At 45.3% G+C, this 17,777-nt stretch overlaps 1 protein-coding gene across 1 annotated transcript in view; it reads right to left on the reverse strand.

Moving 5' to 3' along the window:
- SLC7A1 (solute carrier family 7 member 1) overlaps positions 1 to 17,777 on the reverse strand; it is a 62,305-nt gene that overhangs the window by 13,099 nt on the left and 31,429 nt on the right. The window contains exons 2-8 of the mRNA XM_084617260.1: positions 15,222 to 15,605; positions 11,283 to 11,441; positions 7,660 to 7,834; positions 5,601 to 5,728; positions 3,377 to 3,599; positions 2,405 to 2,544; positions 262 to 364 (exon numbers count right to left, since the gene is read on the reverse strand). Of these exons, the coding sequence (XP_084473386.1) occupies positions 262 to 364; positions 2,405 to 2,544; positions 3,377 to 3,599; positions 5,601 to 5,728; positions 7,660 to 7,834; positions 11,283 to 11,441; positions 15,222 to 15,591 (1,298 nt within the window). The 5' untranslated portion in view covers positions 15,592 to 15,605. The remainder of the gene's footprint in view (positions 1 to 261; positions 365 to 2,404; positions 2,545 to 3,376; positions 3,600 to 5,600; positions 5,729 to 7,659; positions 7,835 to 11,282; positions 11,442 to 15,221; positions 15,606 to 17,777) is intronic.

Below are 17,777 nucleotides of genomic sequence, written 5' to 3' on the forward strand. Positions count from 1 at the left end.
GTGTTGGCACGTGTGCTACATTTGAGGATATTTTGTGTTCCCAAGAGATGATTCTTTGTGCAGGGTTCCAGGATATCATACGAACATAAGAGCAGCCATACTGGGTCAGACCAAAGGTCCATCTAGCCCAGTATCCTGTCTTCCAACAGTGGCCAATGGCAGGTGCCCCAGAGGGATGAACAGAACAGGGAATCATCAAGTGATCCATCCCTGTCGCCCATTTCCAGGCTCTGGCAAACAGCTTGTCACATTAATCCATACCTCAGTACCAATACACAGGCAGCCACCATGGAATAAGCCAGCAGGGTCCCGATGGACATAAGATCCACAAGATCTTTCAGGTCGAAAAGAAAGGCCATGGCAGCTGAGGAATGTGGAAAACAGAAACTGATAAGCTTGCAGAAGAGTCACATTATGGGAGTGTCAAATTCAATACAGTTGAAGCAAGACCATTGCTCTGTCTTCAGATCTGCACTGAGAGAAACCCCAAGGACACATTGGGCTTTGCAGTGTCTCTTGTGAAAGGAGAGATGTGACTCAGGTGTAATGAATACATACCAAACTCTTTATTGCTGCTGATTGCCACAGACAGATCCTGTATTTCTCTCTGGTTCCCACACTAACGCAGCCTAGAATGACTCTAAGAGCTTTGTTTGGTCTCCAAAACACTTCCCTCCCACCTTATAATCTGGAAACAAGAACCAGACCGTGGCAGATTGGCCCTCTTCTAATCAGGCAGGGAACAGAACAGACCCAAAGGGCATTCCAGGAGGAATTAGTCAAAGCTCAGTAACTTGTTAACAAATGCTAAGGCCACAGGGTAGATTCCTGACACAGTTACCTACTAGTATCTGCCCACCTCAGGCTGCTAGGTAAAGGCTGTATACAGCTCAAGAGGAGGTGGGGTGCGTAACACAGGAAAGAAACATTCCAGTCTCTTTCTGTCTGTGACCCTTCTCTGCCTGTAATGTTTGCTCAAGTTTACAAACCCCACAGAGGTTTTATCATCATGTTGGTAAAAACGTGTGGAAAAGACATGACCGGAGTCCCTGGGACTAATCACATCAGGAAGGGGAGCAGGCCTTGGCCGTGCATTGCAAACTCATTTTTGGGAGGTGTCACAGGGTAAGTTGGGCCTTAAAGAAGAGCTCAGGCCCCAGCTCCTGCTTTTCCTCCCAGATCAGGTGACTTCAGGCCACAGGAAGGCCTGATGGGGAAGAAGGCAGGACAATATAAGGCTCCTTTCTGGTCCAGGAGTGAGCAAGCTGGGGAAGGATTACTGATTTTGTGTGATGAAGGTTGATTGGTGGAGACCCACTGAGAAGAGATACTCTGGTCCCAGTGGGGGGGGGGCGGTGAAGGGGGGGTGAGGGAGGACTGTTAAACCCTGCACCAGGGCAGGATTAAGACATAGGGGCACTACAGGCCTGTGCTTAGGGCCCGAGCTCCTAGGGTCACATGATCATGTTACAGCAAAGCATCATGCCACCCATCCAGCTGGAGGATGGCTATTTCTACCGGCCATGCATCTTGATCAGAAAGTTAAACCAATGCCCCCATAGGAGTCTTTAAAAAGAGCCATATGGAGCTTTAGAAAGGAGACCAGCTAAACACTTGGAAGACACTAAAGAAAAATATTATAAAAATAACCTTAAAGCTGAGACCCAGGCTCAGCCCCCACAACTAAGGTCAGAGTTTCATAAGAGCTGAAATGACCGCAGCAGCCACATGTGGCGCATCCAGCATCAATTGCCAGTCCCAGCTCTGGGGCTGGGGGTAACGCGGAGATGCAAGCACAGAGTTAGGTGTTAACTATTTAGGGAGTTTTTGCTTTTCTCTGATAGCCGGGAGGCTAAACTTCTCAGATTTGTGAGGGTTGGGAGGCAATCTTACCAGCTGTAAGAAACTGGTTAACAAATGCGTAGGCCACAGAGCAGATACCTGACACAGTTACCTACTCTTATCTGCCCAGCTCTGGCTGCTAGGTAAAGGCTTTATACAGTGTCTGTGGCCATGGTACATAGGCACAGGCAAGTCTACAGCCACAGGGACGCTGAGTTGGGCTTGTTCACCTTCTGCACGAAGCTAGTTTTTTTTAAAACCCACAGCGGTGCTCTGGGACAGGAACAGTGAGTGGAGTACGGTGCTACTTGGCGTGAGTAAGGAAGGCAGTAGTGGGTTCTAAGAGAGACCCCATGAGAAAGATCTATATCCACATACAAAGATATTTTGTGTTTCCCTAGTCCTGGGCTATTCAGACTTTGGGAACCCAGAACTAAGCTCAGGAAGCCATGCTGTGGAAATACAGAACACAATATGGAGAACTAGAGCTGAGTTGCTGTATTTTCCCAATAGAGGACCATATTTTTGCTTTCTGTGGATTCATGCAACCCTTGGCACTTACCTGCCACAGCCCCTGAAGTTACCGTAGCTATTGCTGGGGTTTTGGTCCTCTTGCTGACCGTAGCCAAACATCTAAACAGCAGTCTGTCTTCTGCCATAGCATAAATTACTCGAGGCATCGGAAACATGGAGCCAAGAAGGCTAAGGAGAGAAAAAGGCATTATCTACTAGTACAGCTCTCATAGTACACACGGGCCGAAGGCAGAAAAATGGAAGTGCGTTCATCGCAGCCCAATAGTGGAATGGCTTTAGTTAACAAAGCTTCAATTCCAAGGTCTTCCCCAGTGCTGCCCCCACTACACAGACATACTACTTACTACTGGGAACAAGACGTCGGATGTGCAAATTTGGATACCTAAAGCTAGCCACTTAGGCCCAGATCCTTAAAAGGTCCTTAAGCACTTAACTCTCATTGATTTCAATGGCGTTAGGTGCCTACAACCTTGGAGGATCTGTGCCCTACATCCAGATTTCGACTCCTGCATGGAAGTGGCCTGATTTTCAGAGGTGAGGAACACCCAAAAACCCCACTGGTTCCATGGAGCTGCTCCCACTTACATCTGGTCTGTCTGAGTCAGTCGTGTCTTGTTTCCCCAGGGCTACTGGTAAAGGAGTGCTTCTTTTTTATGTATTCAAGAGATACACTGTTTCAGATGGTCCTTAAGATGGAGATTTCCTGAGTCACAAATGGGAGCTTGCAGCTCTGAAACCAATTCTAAGAATTTGTTTGAACCCTTTGACACAGGGTGAAATCCTGACCCTTTTGAAGTCAGTGGGGCCCGGATTTGACCCAAAGGGCCTGAATCCTCTGGCACTTACCCCAGCATAGATCCAAGTAACATCACTGAAGTCAGTGGAGTTACACCAGTGTAAGGGACATAGGACTAAGGCCCTTAGCTCATAACACACAGAAAGAGGAGACAATGGAAATACAAATCTGCACTGAGAAGGGTACAAGACAATAGCATCTCACCTAGTAGAAAGGGCACAAAGTGAACCAACGGCCACTGCATAGTTGGCACCCTCCCAGCCCACGTATTGGAATGCATTGGGTAAAGGACTGTTTGGATCAAGCAAGTAGTAGGGCATCATGAGCGTGAGAGCAGCTGACACGCCAAAGTAAGCAACGAAGCAGATCAGGAGTGAGGCGACGATGCCAATGGGAATCGCTTTCTGAGGGTTTTTCACTTCTTCGCCTAGAACAAAGACAGTTAAGTTACAGCCACAGAAAACAAAGAGACTAATTCAATGAGACTCACAGGCGAGGAGGGGCTTTCAAAGGAGCCAGGGAGAGTAAGGTGGCCAGGTACTAATGACAGTCAAGAGGAGCCAGGTGCCTGCCTGCCATTTATGTCCCTGGAGATCTTCCTCATAATCATTTCCTTAAAGGGAACTGCCAACACTTTGTGTGACAAGTTTTAGAGTTGAATGTCTGAAAAGAATCATTATCACTACAATTCAGATAGCCAGCATTCGTTCCAAAAGAGGGCTGTGTGCTTCAACCCCGATACAGTTGCTCTCATCTTTAATTCAGAGGGGCATCGGGCACTCTGAATCAGGTTCATCTCTGGTGTAAATTCAGTGAGTTCAGAGAAGACTTTGGTCCTAGGTGCCCCAGCAGGTCAAAGGGAATGGAAGGTGCTCTGCTCCTATCAGGAAGCACTTGAGCTAATTGGAAAAATGGACCAAAAAAATTCTCTGTGGAAACTATCAGTCGCTTTCCTTCCACAGGTTCCAAAGAGGGGGGCTGGATTTTCATGTATTCAAAATTCTGTGAAAATGTATCCATTTTGGTTTTGACACGTCATAGATTCATAAAGTCCAAGGCCAGGAGGCGATCACTGTGATCATCTAGTCTGACCTCCTGTATAGCACAGGCCATAGAAGTTCCCCAAAATAATTCCTAGAGCAGATCTGTTAGGAAAACATCCCAGCTTGATTTAAAAATCGCCAGTGATGGAGAATCCACCATGATCCTTGGTAGGTTGTTCCATGAAGAATTATCCTTACCGTTACAAATGTATGCCTTATTTCTAATCTGAATTTGTATAGCTTCAACTTCCAGCCATTGGATCAGGTTATACCTTGCTCTGCTAGATTGAAAAGACCATTATTAAACGTTTGTTCCCCATGTAGCTACCTACAGACTGTGATAAAGTCACTCCTTAACCTTCCTTTTGTTAAGCTAAATCGACTAAGCTCCTGGAATCTAATAATATAAGGCAGGTTTTCTAATCCTTTAATCATTCTCAAAGCTCTTCTCTGAACCCTCTCCAATTTATCACCATTCTTTTTTTCCATTCTTTCTCCTCTCTAGCCTCCATCTCAGTTTCTTTTATTCATTTTATTCCGGGGGAAATAAAGAGGAGAAAACTCCACAAAACCTACGTTTCCATATTATGAAACCGAAAATTTTGAAAACAAATGTTTTGCCAGAATTTCTAAATTTTGAAAAAAGGCCATTTTTCTAGCCCCAACCCAAAAAAACCCCCAAAAACCCCACCATTAAAACCTGTGACTAGCCAGCTCTCTTGAGCACCTTGTAGATCAGGACCCATGAGGCCAAGAGCCTGTCTCAAGGACACACAAGGTGACCGTATCAGAGCTGGGGACAGAATCCTGTCTCCTGACTCCCAATCCTGTACTTAGCCCAAGATCATTTCTCCCCACTGCCCCACACTTCAGCATAGCGCACTGCTGCATTTCCTGGTTTCAACTAGGACTCAGTGCAGTGGAAGCCTATTCTTGAAGTTTTACAAACCAACAGAAAATGGGAAGTCCTGGAATTTCACAAGAATAAAGAATGGAAGGGCACCATCTGGATGTGCTGTTCAGTGAACGAAATCAGAAATATTATTTAGTTGCATTGTAGTAGCAACTAGAGGCTCCCAGTCAGGATCAGGGGCTCAGTGTGCTGGCAACGGTACAAATCCAGAATAAAGGATATTCCCTGTCTCAGAGTGTATAATGCAAGTCTTAAATTTAGAAAAAACAGGCAAGAGAAGAAGATGGATGGGTGACCCTAAAACTGAAAAGATGAAGTGATCCCACAGGACAGCCAGTGCACAGCATGATTTCCTGATTCAGCTGAAAAGAGGTTTGAGTTATTTGTAAATTGTGTCATGTGAGGTTACTGAGGGCAGCCAAGCTCATAATGGGAAACAAGTGTTCTCTCACAATGAGAGCTTTCTGCTTACCTGTGGTGGCAATACAGTCAAATCCTACGAAGGCGTAAAAGCATGTGGCCGCCCCCGAGAGGACTCCACTGAATCCAAAGGGCATAAAGCCCCCAACGCCACGCTCCAGATCTCCTACCTGTGTTTGACTGAAAAGAACGAGAGATCAGGAGAGGTTCTGCCTCGGTACAGACTCCTATCTGAAGTGCGTTCCTGTAACAGAATCCACCATAACTGGAGCTGGAGGGAGTGTGGTTTCAGGTACACATGGTCAACAGACCTATAGAGGACAGGATGGCATGTACTACAGCTTACACTACATAGAGATTTGAGTCAGCCTGTGACCGGCTCGGGAACCCTTTGAACACTCAGCATTTAAGGCTTGTTCAGATCGTCCATGGTTTTCTAGGGTTTATTAACATGGCTGAGGTGGGAGGAGGAGTGGGGAGGAAAGACTCAACTTGGTCTCCTAACATCTCAACCTGGCAAAAAGTTTAAACTTATTGAATTCTGAAAATGGTGAATGGATACAAATGCTCAAAGGAAGTTTACCCACTTTCAGGCCCTCCGCTGATCTTCTATTTTAAACAAAAGTTTATTTTAAATAACTCTGGCCAAAATATGGCCTCATCAGATTTTTATTTTCAAATATTACATCTCCTGCTTACTATTGTAAAGATTTTTAGGTAGGCCCTAAATCCTGAACAGACTTAAACCCGTGCTGCATTCTGAGCAGTCCCATTGTAGTAAACAGGGCTACTCTCAGAGTGTGAGTTAAGCACATGCATAGATTGCAAGTGATCAGGGCGCAAAGGAGGTGGCCTACAAATGCAATCATGAGTCACATGTTCTCACACTGGCCTCCAGTTTTGGTTGTGTAAATAACTGTGGGCACAACTTTGCGCCTATAATTAAGGCATTAATAAAAATTAAATTAGGGCCATTAAATAATCTAAACCCTGGATTTGTCAATTCAGCTATATAGACAGCTAAGTCCCCTAAGCTTTGGAAGCCCCATTACATGTGAAAATAATTTAGACAGTCCAATGTTGATGTTTCTGGAGATGCAGCTAAACTATGCACAAACCCCAGCTCCTCTGGCACATGTCACCAAAATGCAAATCTAATGGGTTAAAAAGCTATAACTAAAGTGAATAATTATCACGACATGCAGGGCAATGCTGGTGCTGAGTCATGCTGTGTCCTTTTCTACAGAGGGAATTATTTACCAGAGAATAAGTCCACTATGGGCTGAATCCTGAAAACCGAATGAGGCCCATTAAAGGCCCTACATGCATCTGAATCAAATGGTTGCAGTGCAGAGGGGTGGGCAGGATGTGGGGAACCCAGGCCAGGGGCCTGCACCACTCCAGCTTGCTATAGAACTATGCTTTTTGGGATTTCCCTGCACTCCAGCACAAGGGGCTTAGGTAGAAAGCCAGGTGATCAGTCCCAGGTTTAGGAAAAGAGAGGGATAACTTGATAGTGCTGAAGTGTGCACAGTGATGACAGCGTTACTAGAAGTGGAACGAGCCATTAGCTTCACAGAAAATCTCCTAGTAAATGTACGGGTTTAAATGACTCAAGCTGGACAACGACCATTTAAATGCCTTCCAGTACTGTATATATGCCCAAGCTATGGTGGAAAACAACTAAAAAACATTTCACTGGTCAAATGATTTCAGAAACTGTAGGATTCATCCAATGTAAGCACTTAGGAGATGTTGTTACAGAAACAGAGCTCAACCTTAAATTCCTTATTCAGAGCCAGACTGTGTCCATGTCCCTCTCACCCTCCTAGCAAATAGATCCTCACAGAGGTTTTCTCCCACAGGGCCTCCCAGCTGTGTTTTTAAACATGGGTGATCTAGTTCTAGTCCCAAGTGTCTAGTCAACCCTCTCTCATGCAGAGCTCCCACTGACATTCATGGAATTTCTGCCTGAGTGCAGACCGAGTGACCACTTGGCAAAGCCGTGAAATTTGGCCCATAATGACTACACGTGAATCTCTGAGGTGGTCCCTGAAAACAGATCGACTTGACTACGCAAACCTGAGAAGAGAAGAAATGCTGTGACATACTTGTTTCTAGGTGAATCATTGGTCGTGTTATAGATGTCGTCGATGGTGAGGTACCAGTTTTTGACTGATCCCTTCACAAAACCTGACACCATAACAAAGCCGAGGACGAGAACGTTGATGCAGGTGAATATTTTGTTAACCATTGCAGATTCTTTCACTCCACAAGTTAAAAGCCCTGGAAAAATTACAAAGAACAATCATCAAAGGGGTAGTCATGTTAGTCTGGATCTGTAAAAGTGGCAAAGAGTCCTGTGGCACAGGACTCTTTGCCGCTTTTAAAGAACAATCAGACATTCCTTCAACAACAGCACATGGCCCAGCCACAGCAGAGCAAAGGGAAGCCCTCACTTTTTGTGCATGTTTCTCTCACTGCATTATTGTGCTAATAAAATACCATTTAAGTGGTCTCTCTACACTGGAAAGCTGCTAGGTTGAGTAAAAGTCTAATACAAAAAGATAGGGCCCAATCCTGCAAACCGTATTTTTCATGAAAACAGTCTTATTAAAGTCAATAGGACTGAGCCCTTAGTAAATACAAACTTCATTCAGAGACCACAGATCAGATTAGCTCTAAGCCTTGGAGAAAGCATCACTGGTGGTTTTTGTGAAGTAGCTCTTTGTGGTCATGCAGTCCCTGACTAAAGAGTAGAAGTCAGCAATACCAGCCATCTTCAACACTTCCTTGGGAAGATGGGCAGGTATCATGCCAGTGTAGGGATCGGACAAAGCAGGTCAGTTATCTGACACTTAAATTGAATGAATCATAAGAACGGCCCTACGGGGTCAGACCAAAGATCCATCTAGCCCAGTATCCTGTCTTCCGACAATGGCCAATGCCAGGTGCCCCAGAGGGAATGAACAGAACAGGTAATCATCAAGTGATCCATCCCCTGTCACTCATTCCCAGCTTCTGGCAAACAGAGGCTAAGGACACCATTCCTGCCCATCCTGGCTAATAGCCATTGATGGACCTATCCTCCATGAATTTATCTAGTTTTTTTTTACCCTATTATGGTCTTGGCCTTCACAACATCCTCTGGCAAGGAGTTCCACAGGTTGACTCTGTATTGTGTGAAGAAATATTTCCTTTTGTTTGTTTTAAACCTGCTGCCTATTAATTTGGTGACCTCTAGTTCTTGTGTTATAAATCACAGAGGAAGAAGCCATGGGGAAAATCCTGACCCCACTGTAGCCAAGGGAAGTTCTGGCATTGACTTCGCTGTGAGCAAGTTTTCAGCCCATTTCTTACAAAACTTTTATCTTGAGGAATAGCATGTTTTTAAAAGTGTGAGCAATAACGACAATGAGTCAGCACTCTACATTCAGAATAACAGATTTTGTTTCTCTTTTTCGATCTTTAGCTAATAACTAGAATTCCTACTCCCTTGCTTGCTGTTTAAGAAAGAGGTTACCTGTGTAACCAGAATCTAACATGTAGTCTTAGTGATAAACACCAACATGAGGTGTGAGCAGTGCTTAATTTCTAATGGAAGAGGCGCTGAGACTCAAGCAATTAGGTGCCAGGGCTCAAGCAATTTTTTCACATTCATAACTGATGCCGCAAACCGAGAGGTGCCGGGGCTCTGAACTGCCAAGGCTAGAGGTGCCGGGGCTCAGCCCTGGCACAAATTAAGCACTGGGTATGAGGAGGGGGAGGGAAACACTATGATGGGGACCAGGATTTGGCCAACAGTGAGTTTATTTCACTCACAAATGTGGAATTCATAGATTATATGGTGAGAAAGGACTGTTGTGATTGTCTGGTCTGACCTCCTATACAACAAATGCCCAAGTTTGTCTTGTTTAAATAAGGAAATAAGCCATGAAATAGGCGGTGGACATAGCAGAAGGTCTAGATAAAGCAGGGTGGGCAACCAGAAAATAAGAAATCAAGCACCAAAAAGGAGGTGATTTCGAGAGCTGAGACAGGCATAAACTACAGGGCATATATACAGTGGCAGAGCTAATAGAAGGGCGGGGGGGCGGGGGGGCGGGGAGGGAGGGACCACGGGCTTTAGGTGTATGTGTAGCACCTTTTCCACAGGGCTGGAGCGAGAGTCTGCCCTGCGCTCACCTGGCAGCAGCAGCTGGGACCAGCTCCTTGCTCCAGGCATTGTGACATGAAGCAGAGGGACATAGTGCTACGTGGTGACCCTGTGTGCCAACACCACTCAGTCAGATTTGACCCGGCCGCCCCTCTGTCATGCTGGGCCAAACCTGAATGTTGCTGTGAGCTCGTGCGCCACGTTACAACGTCAGGAGTGAGGAGCCAGTCCCAGCCTGGGAGCCGGGAGCCACCACGGCTGCGTGGTGTGGAGTGGGCTTGTTCTCCAGCCTGCCACCAATGGCCCAGTTGCAAAACCTAGCTCTGCCACTGCTTACATGTGGCAATAAAGCTGCTTATTCTGAAGCTTCCTGAAGCTGCCAAGGTTTAGCCTGTTTGCAAAGTTTTCAAAATCAGAAGAGTTTTCCCATGCAGCAGGAAAACGCTGCTGACTCAGTTTTACTCTCAAATAGCAGTGAGTGAAACTCTACAGATAAAGAAATGGAAGAAAGCACATGCGTTTGAATACTGATCCAAAACAAACCCAAATGGAACCTCAGGAGGCAAATTCTGATCAGTCAGACCACTTTATATCGAGATTAACAGAGTACAGAATGTGTCCTCACATCATCTAACTCAGAGCTCAACACTTCAAGTCCTGTACAGGAGGGGTTCCGATGGACTCCATAGGAGTTCCACACTCATCAAAGGGCTTGCTAGTTCAGGGCTCTCGGCTGGGAACCTCATAAGAACATGGTTCCTTGTGAGAGTTCTGACACTTTCTGCTTCTGATCAGGCCTAAAGTATTGCAAGAAGAGCCTCTGTTGTGGTATCATGATATCGCCTACCCGCTAGGAAGCATACAGGTGCAGGAAAATGATTTTCTTTTAATTAATATGAAGTTTGACAAAGTTTTGAAAAGTTCAGCTGATACCTGGGTGAAAGTTCAGCTGGGTTTTCATTTTAATTCCTGCTCTTGTACAAAATACTCCCTGCATTCCGATCAAAAACCAAAGACATATTTTGCATGTTATGGAAAGAGAGAAACCAGTTTATTTTTCATGCAGAATTATTTCTCTTGAGTCCTGCAATCACTGCTGCAAATTGAAGTCCACATATTTTAAAATAAACAGTCATGCACCAGGGTGTTACTTAGTTCTGTCCTTTCCCCCCACATTTTCCTGGCCAGTGTGCTATATAAACTGGCAGATCATCAGAGTGGGAGTTAGCGTAATAGAACAGAGTCCCTCTGCGGTAGTTTAAAAAAAATTAAAGCCCTCCATACCTGTCTCAGGGTAACAACTCTCCCTGTCTTACTCTACATGGTATAAAGATTGATTGTTTCCAAGTTTTCCTGTAAACACCTTGGATGCTCCCCTAATGAAAGAGCTTGCAAACAGGATGTGCAGAGTCTGAACTCCAGAGCTGCTAAATAGGTCAATCCGACACTTTGGGCAAACAAAGGAGCCTTTAATAAATTGTCCAAAATAAATGAGGGCGTTTGCTTGTCCATCAAAAGCAAAGAATGAAATTACAGAAAAGGAACGTATTGTCCCAGCAACCTTCCCAAAGGTTTTACCTGTTAAGATGAAGATGATGAACACGGAGAAGATGTCTGGATATTCTGCTAGCACCCCCGGAGCGTTCATGGTCATGTGCTTTTGGCAGAAGCGCTCGATGTGCTTGCCTGTGAGTTCATCAAACGTCGCGCTCCATGCTCTGGCCACGCTTGATGTTCCTACCAGAAAACAGGAAGGACGCAGAGCACTTTTCATGACTAGAAAATATTTCTAAATGAGCAGCACTACGTAGGGCAGAGCTGACCCCTGCTATTCAGTTAGAAGGGGCAAACAGTGAACCCTCCCCCACAGGTCCACTTGGAGGTTCGGCTTCTCTACAAACCCAAATCTCAGAAGACAACTCCTCCTGCAGAAGACCTAGCCTAGCAATTGCTTACCCTCCCCCCAGCAGCCTTCATGCCCCCAAGACCCCTTGTGCAGAAACCGCTTCTCACACTGTAATAAACCACTGACTTCAAAGGCATTCCGCTAGTGTAGACGTTGGTGTGAGAGGAGAAAGAGGCACTAAGACGGGAAAAGGGGGATGAGCAGGTTAGCAGGAAAAGCAAATCACAGGAAGGTATAAGATATACCAGGCCTCCTCCTTTTAAGTCACAGTGTTTCCCCAGTGCTGCCCATCCCTCCCGTGAGCAGGAACAGCTCCCACTGACTGAATGGGAGTTGAAGGCAAATGCAACCTGATCCCTGCTCTGCAATTCAAACCTAGGTTTACAGGGAGATAAAATCTGCTCAGTCACACTGCTGAAAATCGAGAGAGACTCTACTGATTCCAGCTGACTCAATGGGAGCCAGGTCAGTCCTTAACAGAGAGCAAAGCAGGCCCCATGTATTTCAAATCCAATTCTTGAGCAACTGAGCCACCCCACAGCTTGAAGCATTGCCTAGGAAATAGAAGCTATCATACAAAATAAGAGAAATCCTGGAGTGCTGGGTAAATTCATATTCAAATTCTACAGCAGGGACAGAAAAATACCGCACTGCAAGACAAATGCTGAAATGCAGTTCGCAAATTCGGACAAGGTGTAAATAACTTTGGAGCTTTTGAAGATTAAAAATCCCTCAACACTCTTTCAACATTGACACTTCCTTTCCTTCTCCTGACTGTCTAACCTCTTCAAGTGCATGCATGTAATGCACATCCAAGGAGCTACAGAACAGACCAGCATTCAAATTGGGTTTTATCTAGGGTTTTTTTGTTTTGTTTTGTTTTTTAAATATATATCCTCAAAACTGTGGTTTAGGCTCCAGAAGTTCCCCATTGCTGACAACAGGTGCAGCTGATCAAAGGCTGACCATGCTTCAGATGCAAGTGTAGTAGACAGGGATCAACATCGTTCAGTGCCATTCCAGTAGCTGTAGCCAAAACCTCCTGAGACACAATGAAGTCCCAGTGACTTCAACAGGATGAAGTGTAGCAGTAGGTACTACTCCAAGGAGTGAGTATTGGCAGGGTTAGGCCCCACCAATGACCCCTTGTGACTATATAGTACCATTTTTTATAAAACTTTTCACCCTAACAACTGTAATTTTTTCACTGTTAACACTGATGTGAAATCGCTCTTACAACTGAAAATGAAATTAATACCAAGAACGAGAATTCTAATTGAAAATACGGGCTGACAAACTAATTCTCACAGATCCACTATTTAGCCAAAAAGACCTGAGTGAAGGTCTTGTGATCATTATAAACTAATACAGCTGTGCAGGAAAAGATAGGGCATAACTGAGTCCTGCAGGGCTTGCCCATATCTCAAGTCCAAGCACAAGGGGCTAGGAGAAAGCAAGCTCCCTTATCATCTGTCCCTGTTTTCTCAGACCCATTTAGCAGGGCATCACCCCCCTCTAACAGACATTGATGAGCTATAGCCTTGGCCTAGGCCAACATAGGTAGGTCTTTTTGCTCAGGCAGTAAAGGCTCAAGCCACAGGGCCCCAGTTCAATCCCCACAAAGGTGTTGTGTTACAAGTCACTACTCCCTCTTGTGAGCAAGCTGGCAAAGAAGGGAATGGAGTAGGGTGACCACCCATCCAGAATTGAGCAGGACAATGCTGAAATGCAGAGTTCAAGTCTGAGTCCTGGGCTGCATGACTCTGGGATAGGGTTGCCAATTTTGGTTGGCTGTATCCCCGGAGATTTCATCACATGACATAATCTTTAATTAAAGATTAATCTTTTAATTCCTGGAGACTCCAGGCCAATCCTGGAGGGTTGGCAACCCAACTCTGGGACAGCACTTGTCCCAGATTCCCTGCAGTGCTGCTCTGTGCCCAAGGCTCAGGGGTGGTGCCAGCCTTTTCCCGGGGGGGTGGGCTGAGGCGGGCCCCCTCTTGCCATGAGGCTCTGCCCCCTGCTCCACCCGCCCCAGGTCCTGCCTCTGCCCAAGCCAGAAGCTAGAGCTGGACAGTAATAAGAGCTGCCCAGGGAGTTCAGGCCACTGTGGGAAGCCCTGGAACTTCCACCTACCCTAGGCGGTGCACCTTGGCAGGCGGGGACAGGCCCATCTAAGCCCAGATCCTATGATTAACTTTGCTCAAGTGAATGTGTTTGCAGGATCAGGACCATGAGACCCTATCTAGCCCTAAATCCCCCAGACAGCTTCTGCTTTATTGGTGCTCTCATACCGTGGTGATAAAGGCCACATAAGTACAGTATCTAGATAAACGAGAACTGCTGGACTACAGAAGTCTTCTGTTTATTGCCACAATTAAACCCTGGAGGATGCATCTGTAAGAGGTAATTAACATTTTTTTATAGAACAAAACACCTTGAGAGGAACCTATTTTGGATATTGGGGGGGGGAGGGAAGAGGAGGATCAGTTTGTTTGGAGTTTTTTTAAACTACATGTTATCCCCTTCCTGACATCAACCCAATTCAAAAAGAATATCCGAACACTAACTTCTGGGCATCTTACCTGTCACTCTCTCATTTTATACACAAAATCTAGAATGTAAAGAGGTTTCATGTAACATACAGAATGGAATCAATACTAGCCAAGACAAGCAGCACTTATGTTACCAAGCAAGTCTTTATCTGATTTCCAGGGTGCCTGGCAGGAGATCAATCTCAGTTTTAATGGTAATATTTCCCATAAAGTAAAAATTAACCCCCCCGCCTTCCCCTAATAATATAATAGCAAATTGTTTGTCATTGTAGCTAATGGAGTTCTTCCCTTAACTGGTATGGTGATTTCAGCCTGAGCTCTGGCGCCATGACAAGTGGCACCATAATACATTTGAAACGTTTGATAACTTGATTAAATGGACGAATCTTTAATTAACCAAAACGGTTTCTTTTTAAACCTTAGAAGTGTGCACTGAGTTGTCCACTTACTCAGGGCCTGAGCCAAAGCCCATTGTAGTCAACCAGAGATTTTTCCATTGACTTCAAAGGGCTTTGGATTGGGCACTGGACTGAAATCAGCAGAAGTTAGGCACCTAATATCTGTGAAAATTTGAGCCTGAGTGCTGCAACCCACACTGAGCCCAATCCTGCACCCAGTAAAGTCAATGCAAAATACCTACTGATTTCAATGGAAGCAGAACTGGGTCCTTAATCATAGATACTGAAGCAGTGAGAAGCTGAGCCCCCTGCCAGCTGAACATCAGATTTTTCTTCCATAGCAGAAGGAAAACTCCTGATTCCTGGTAGATAGCTAGCAGGTCCTCAAGCCAAAATTGCATAAATCCGTTTAAACTAAAGGAAGCGGGAGTGGCAACCTGGCATTGATCCAAACTGTTAACCTATAATATTTACCAAGTTCACTGAATTTCCAGAAAGAGCTCTGAAATGCTCAGATCTGGAGGCTGCTGTAGGTGCAAGGTATTCTGTAGTTTCTATTTTTATAACAATCTGACTGTGCAAGTGAAAGTTAGTGTACAAATAAGACAGGCATTCTGGATGAATGCTACAGTATTTCTGCATGCCCCTCAGTACTTACCAATCACGTAAGAAAGAATTAAATTCCATCCAGTGATGAATGCCCACAGCTCACCCACAGTCACATAGCTATAGAGATAAGCAGACCCAGTCTTTGGAACTCTAGCACCAAATTCTCCGTAACAAAGTCCAGCCAACACAGAAGCCAATGCAGCAATCAAGAAAGAGATAACAATCGCAGGTCCCGCGTTTTCTCGTGCCACTGCTCCAGCCAGTACATAGACGCCCGCACCAAGTGTGCTACCTACGCCAAGAGCTACCAAGTCAAAAGTGTTGAGGCATCGTGACAGCTGGCTCTCATCTCTGGTCCAGTCCACAACTTTCCGGCGAAGCAGCTTCTTTCCAAAACTGAGAAGTCCTTGGCAACCCATCCTTTTGTGGAGACCTGTTAGAAAGATGCTGCATAATTAGTTAAACCAGCGGTAACTCAGGAAACGTCATCTCTGCATAGTAATACCATACTGCTCTTGTATTTAAAGAACAAAACCTTTTCACTTTACACCTTTTGACTCTACAAACTGGCTGCCTGGGTCTTCAGAGTTTTATCTGCTTAGTGCACAGTCAAATCACTCCTGTTCATAGAACAACATATATGTATAAAATACTAAATAAAATTTACAATAAGGCCATGTGAAATTTACATTTCGGATGTTAGGTTATACACAATGTAAAAGGTGATAGAACACTTAACTGAAATACATTTATATTACAAAACTGAACTCATTGTACCAGCTATGAAATCTATAATATCAACCCATGGAACAGAGACATTAGCTGAAGGAACAAACAAATTCATTATTCAGAAGACACTAGCCACACACCCTGGCTTAACCCCGTGATATAAATCAATGGCTCTTACTCAGTAAAAATCATTATTACAACTGCAGGAAGAAAGTTTAGGATTTCATACACCCCCCTGTTTAGTGTTTAGGAAAATATCTAAGTCAACGCTAACAGTAAAGCTTTTCATGAGCTACATGAATTCAAACAAGCAGCAAGGCAAATCTCAGAAAAATCTGCTGAACTGTAGGCGTTCCAAAGCACACAGGGTGAGGAAAGTATTTTCTCCTTTCATATAGAAGGCAGAACTCTTTAACTGTATTAGCATGTCAACACCCTCTGACAATTCTCTGAGTTAGGACCAAATGCAAAGATACATCTGCTAGATTTTTCTTCAGACAGAAGGCCGTTCACTCCCAAAAACCAGAAGTACCAGAGAACTATAAACTTCAGATTGGTACAGTAACTCCTCGCTTAACGTTGTAGTTATGTTCCTGAAAAATGCTACTTTAAGCGAAATGTTTTTAAGCAAATCCAATTTCCCCATAAGAATTAATGTAAATAGGAGGGTTAGGTTCCAGGGAAATTTTTCACTCAGCTGGGCCCTCAAGGGTTAACACACTACTGTTAATGTAGCCTCACACTCTACAAGGCATCACAAATGGAGGAAGGAGACACAATAGACGCATGGCAGCGGCTGCAAACATTCCCTGCCAAAACTGAACAGGATGAACTGAACCCATGCTATCCCACTGTAATGCACCACTCCCTCCACTTTCCACAGTGCCGCGGGGTGCATGTGTGTGTGAGACAGACACACACCGTGTGTGTGTTTGTGTGTGTGTGTGTGAGAGAGAGAGTGATGCTCATTGCCCCTTTAAATACGCTAACCCCACTCTAAGTGCATTGCCTTTTTAAGTAGATCAGCAAGTTGAGACACCAGCTGCTGCCAGCAAGCTCCTTCTGTCCTGAGCCCTGTCTCTGTGGAGATGGGGCACAGGAGCAGGGGTGCAGAAACAGGGGGAGGGGGACACTGACATCAGCACCCCTCTTCCCCCCACCCCCTGCACAGCAAGCAGGAGGCTCCCCGGAGTAGCTCCAAGGCAGAGGGCAGGAGCAGCACTTGGCAGTGGGGTGAGGGACACCTGAACTGTCCAGCAATTGATAGCCTGCTGGGAAGCTGCCGCACAGGGAACTTAGGGGAACTGATGGGGGGCTGCTGCTCCATCACCCCCACCAGCTAGTCCAACGGACTGCTCCTCCTGCAAGCAGTGGACAAAGCAGGTGGTTGCCAAACAACGTTATAAGGAAGCATTGTGCGACTTTAAACAAGCATGTTCCCTAATTGATCAGTGACGTAACAACAAAACAACGTTAACCGGGAAGACGTTAAATGAGGAGTTACTGTATATGATAGCAACAGCCTGAGTATGAAACTCACCCCTGTGCAGAAGGTTAGCACACTCATAGACTTTAAGGTCAGAATCTAGTCGGACCTCCTGCACACTGCAGGCCACAGAACCGCACCCACCCACTCCTGTGACATTCCCAGGCCAGTTCTTCAACTGAAACTCACTAGAGCTCCAGTGTATCCAACAGAGCTATGTGGATTAAAGCCAGACAAGGATCAGCCCCAGAATCCCTTTTAGACTATGCAATAGCATCTCAGGGAAGTGGTGGAAACCCCTTGCTTGGGATTTTTGCATTTGACATCACTTCAGTCCCACTGGCCTTAAGTTGCGTAGGCCTTGTGCTGCCCTGCATTCACAATGGATAG

Source organism: Lepidochelys olivacea (assembly GCF_965140295.1).
Source record: "Lepidochelys olivacea isolate rLepOli2 genome assembly, chromosome: 1".
In the NCBI taxonomy this organism is placed as follows: domain Eukaryota; kingdom Metazoa; phylum Chordata; order Testudines; family Cheloniidae; genus Lepidochelys; species Lepidochelys olivacea.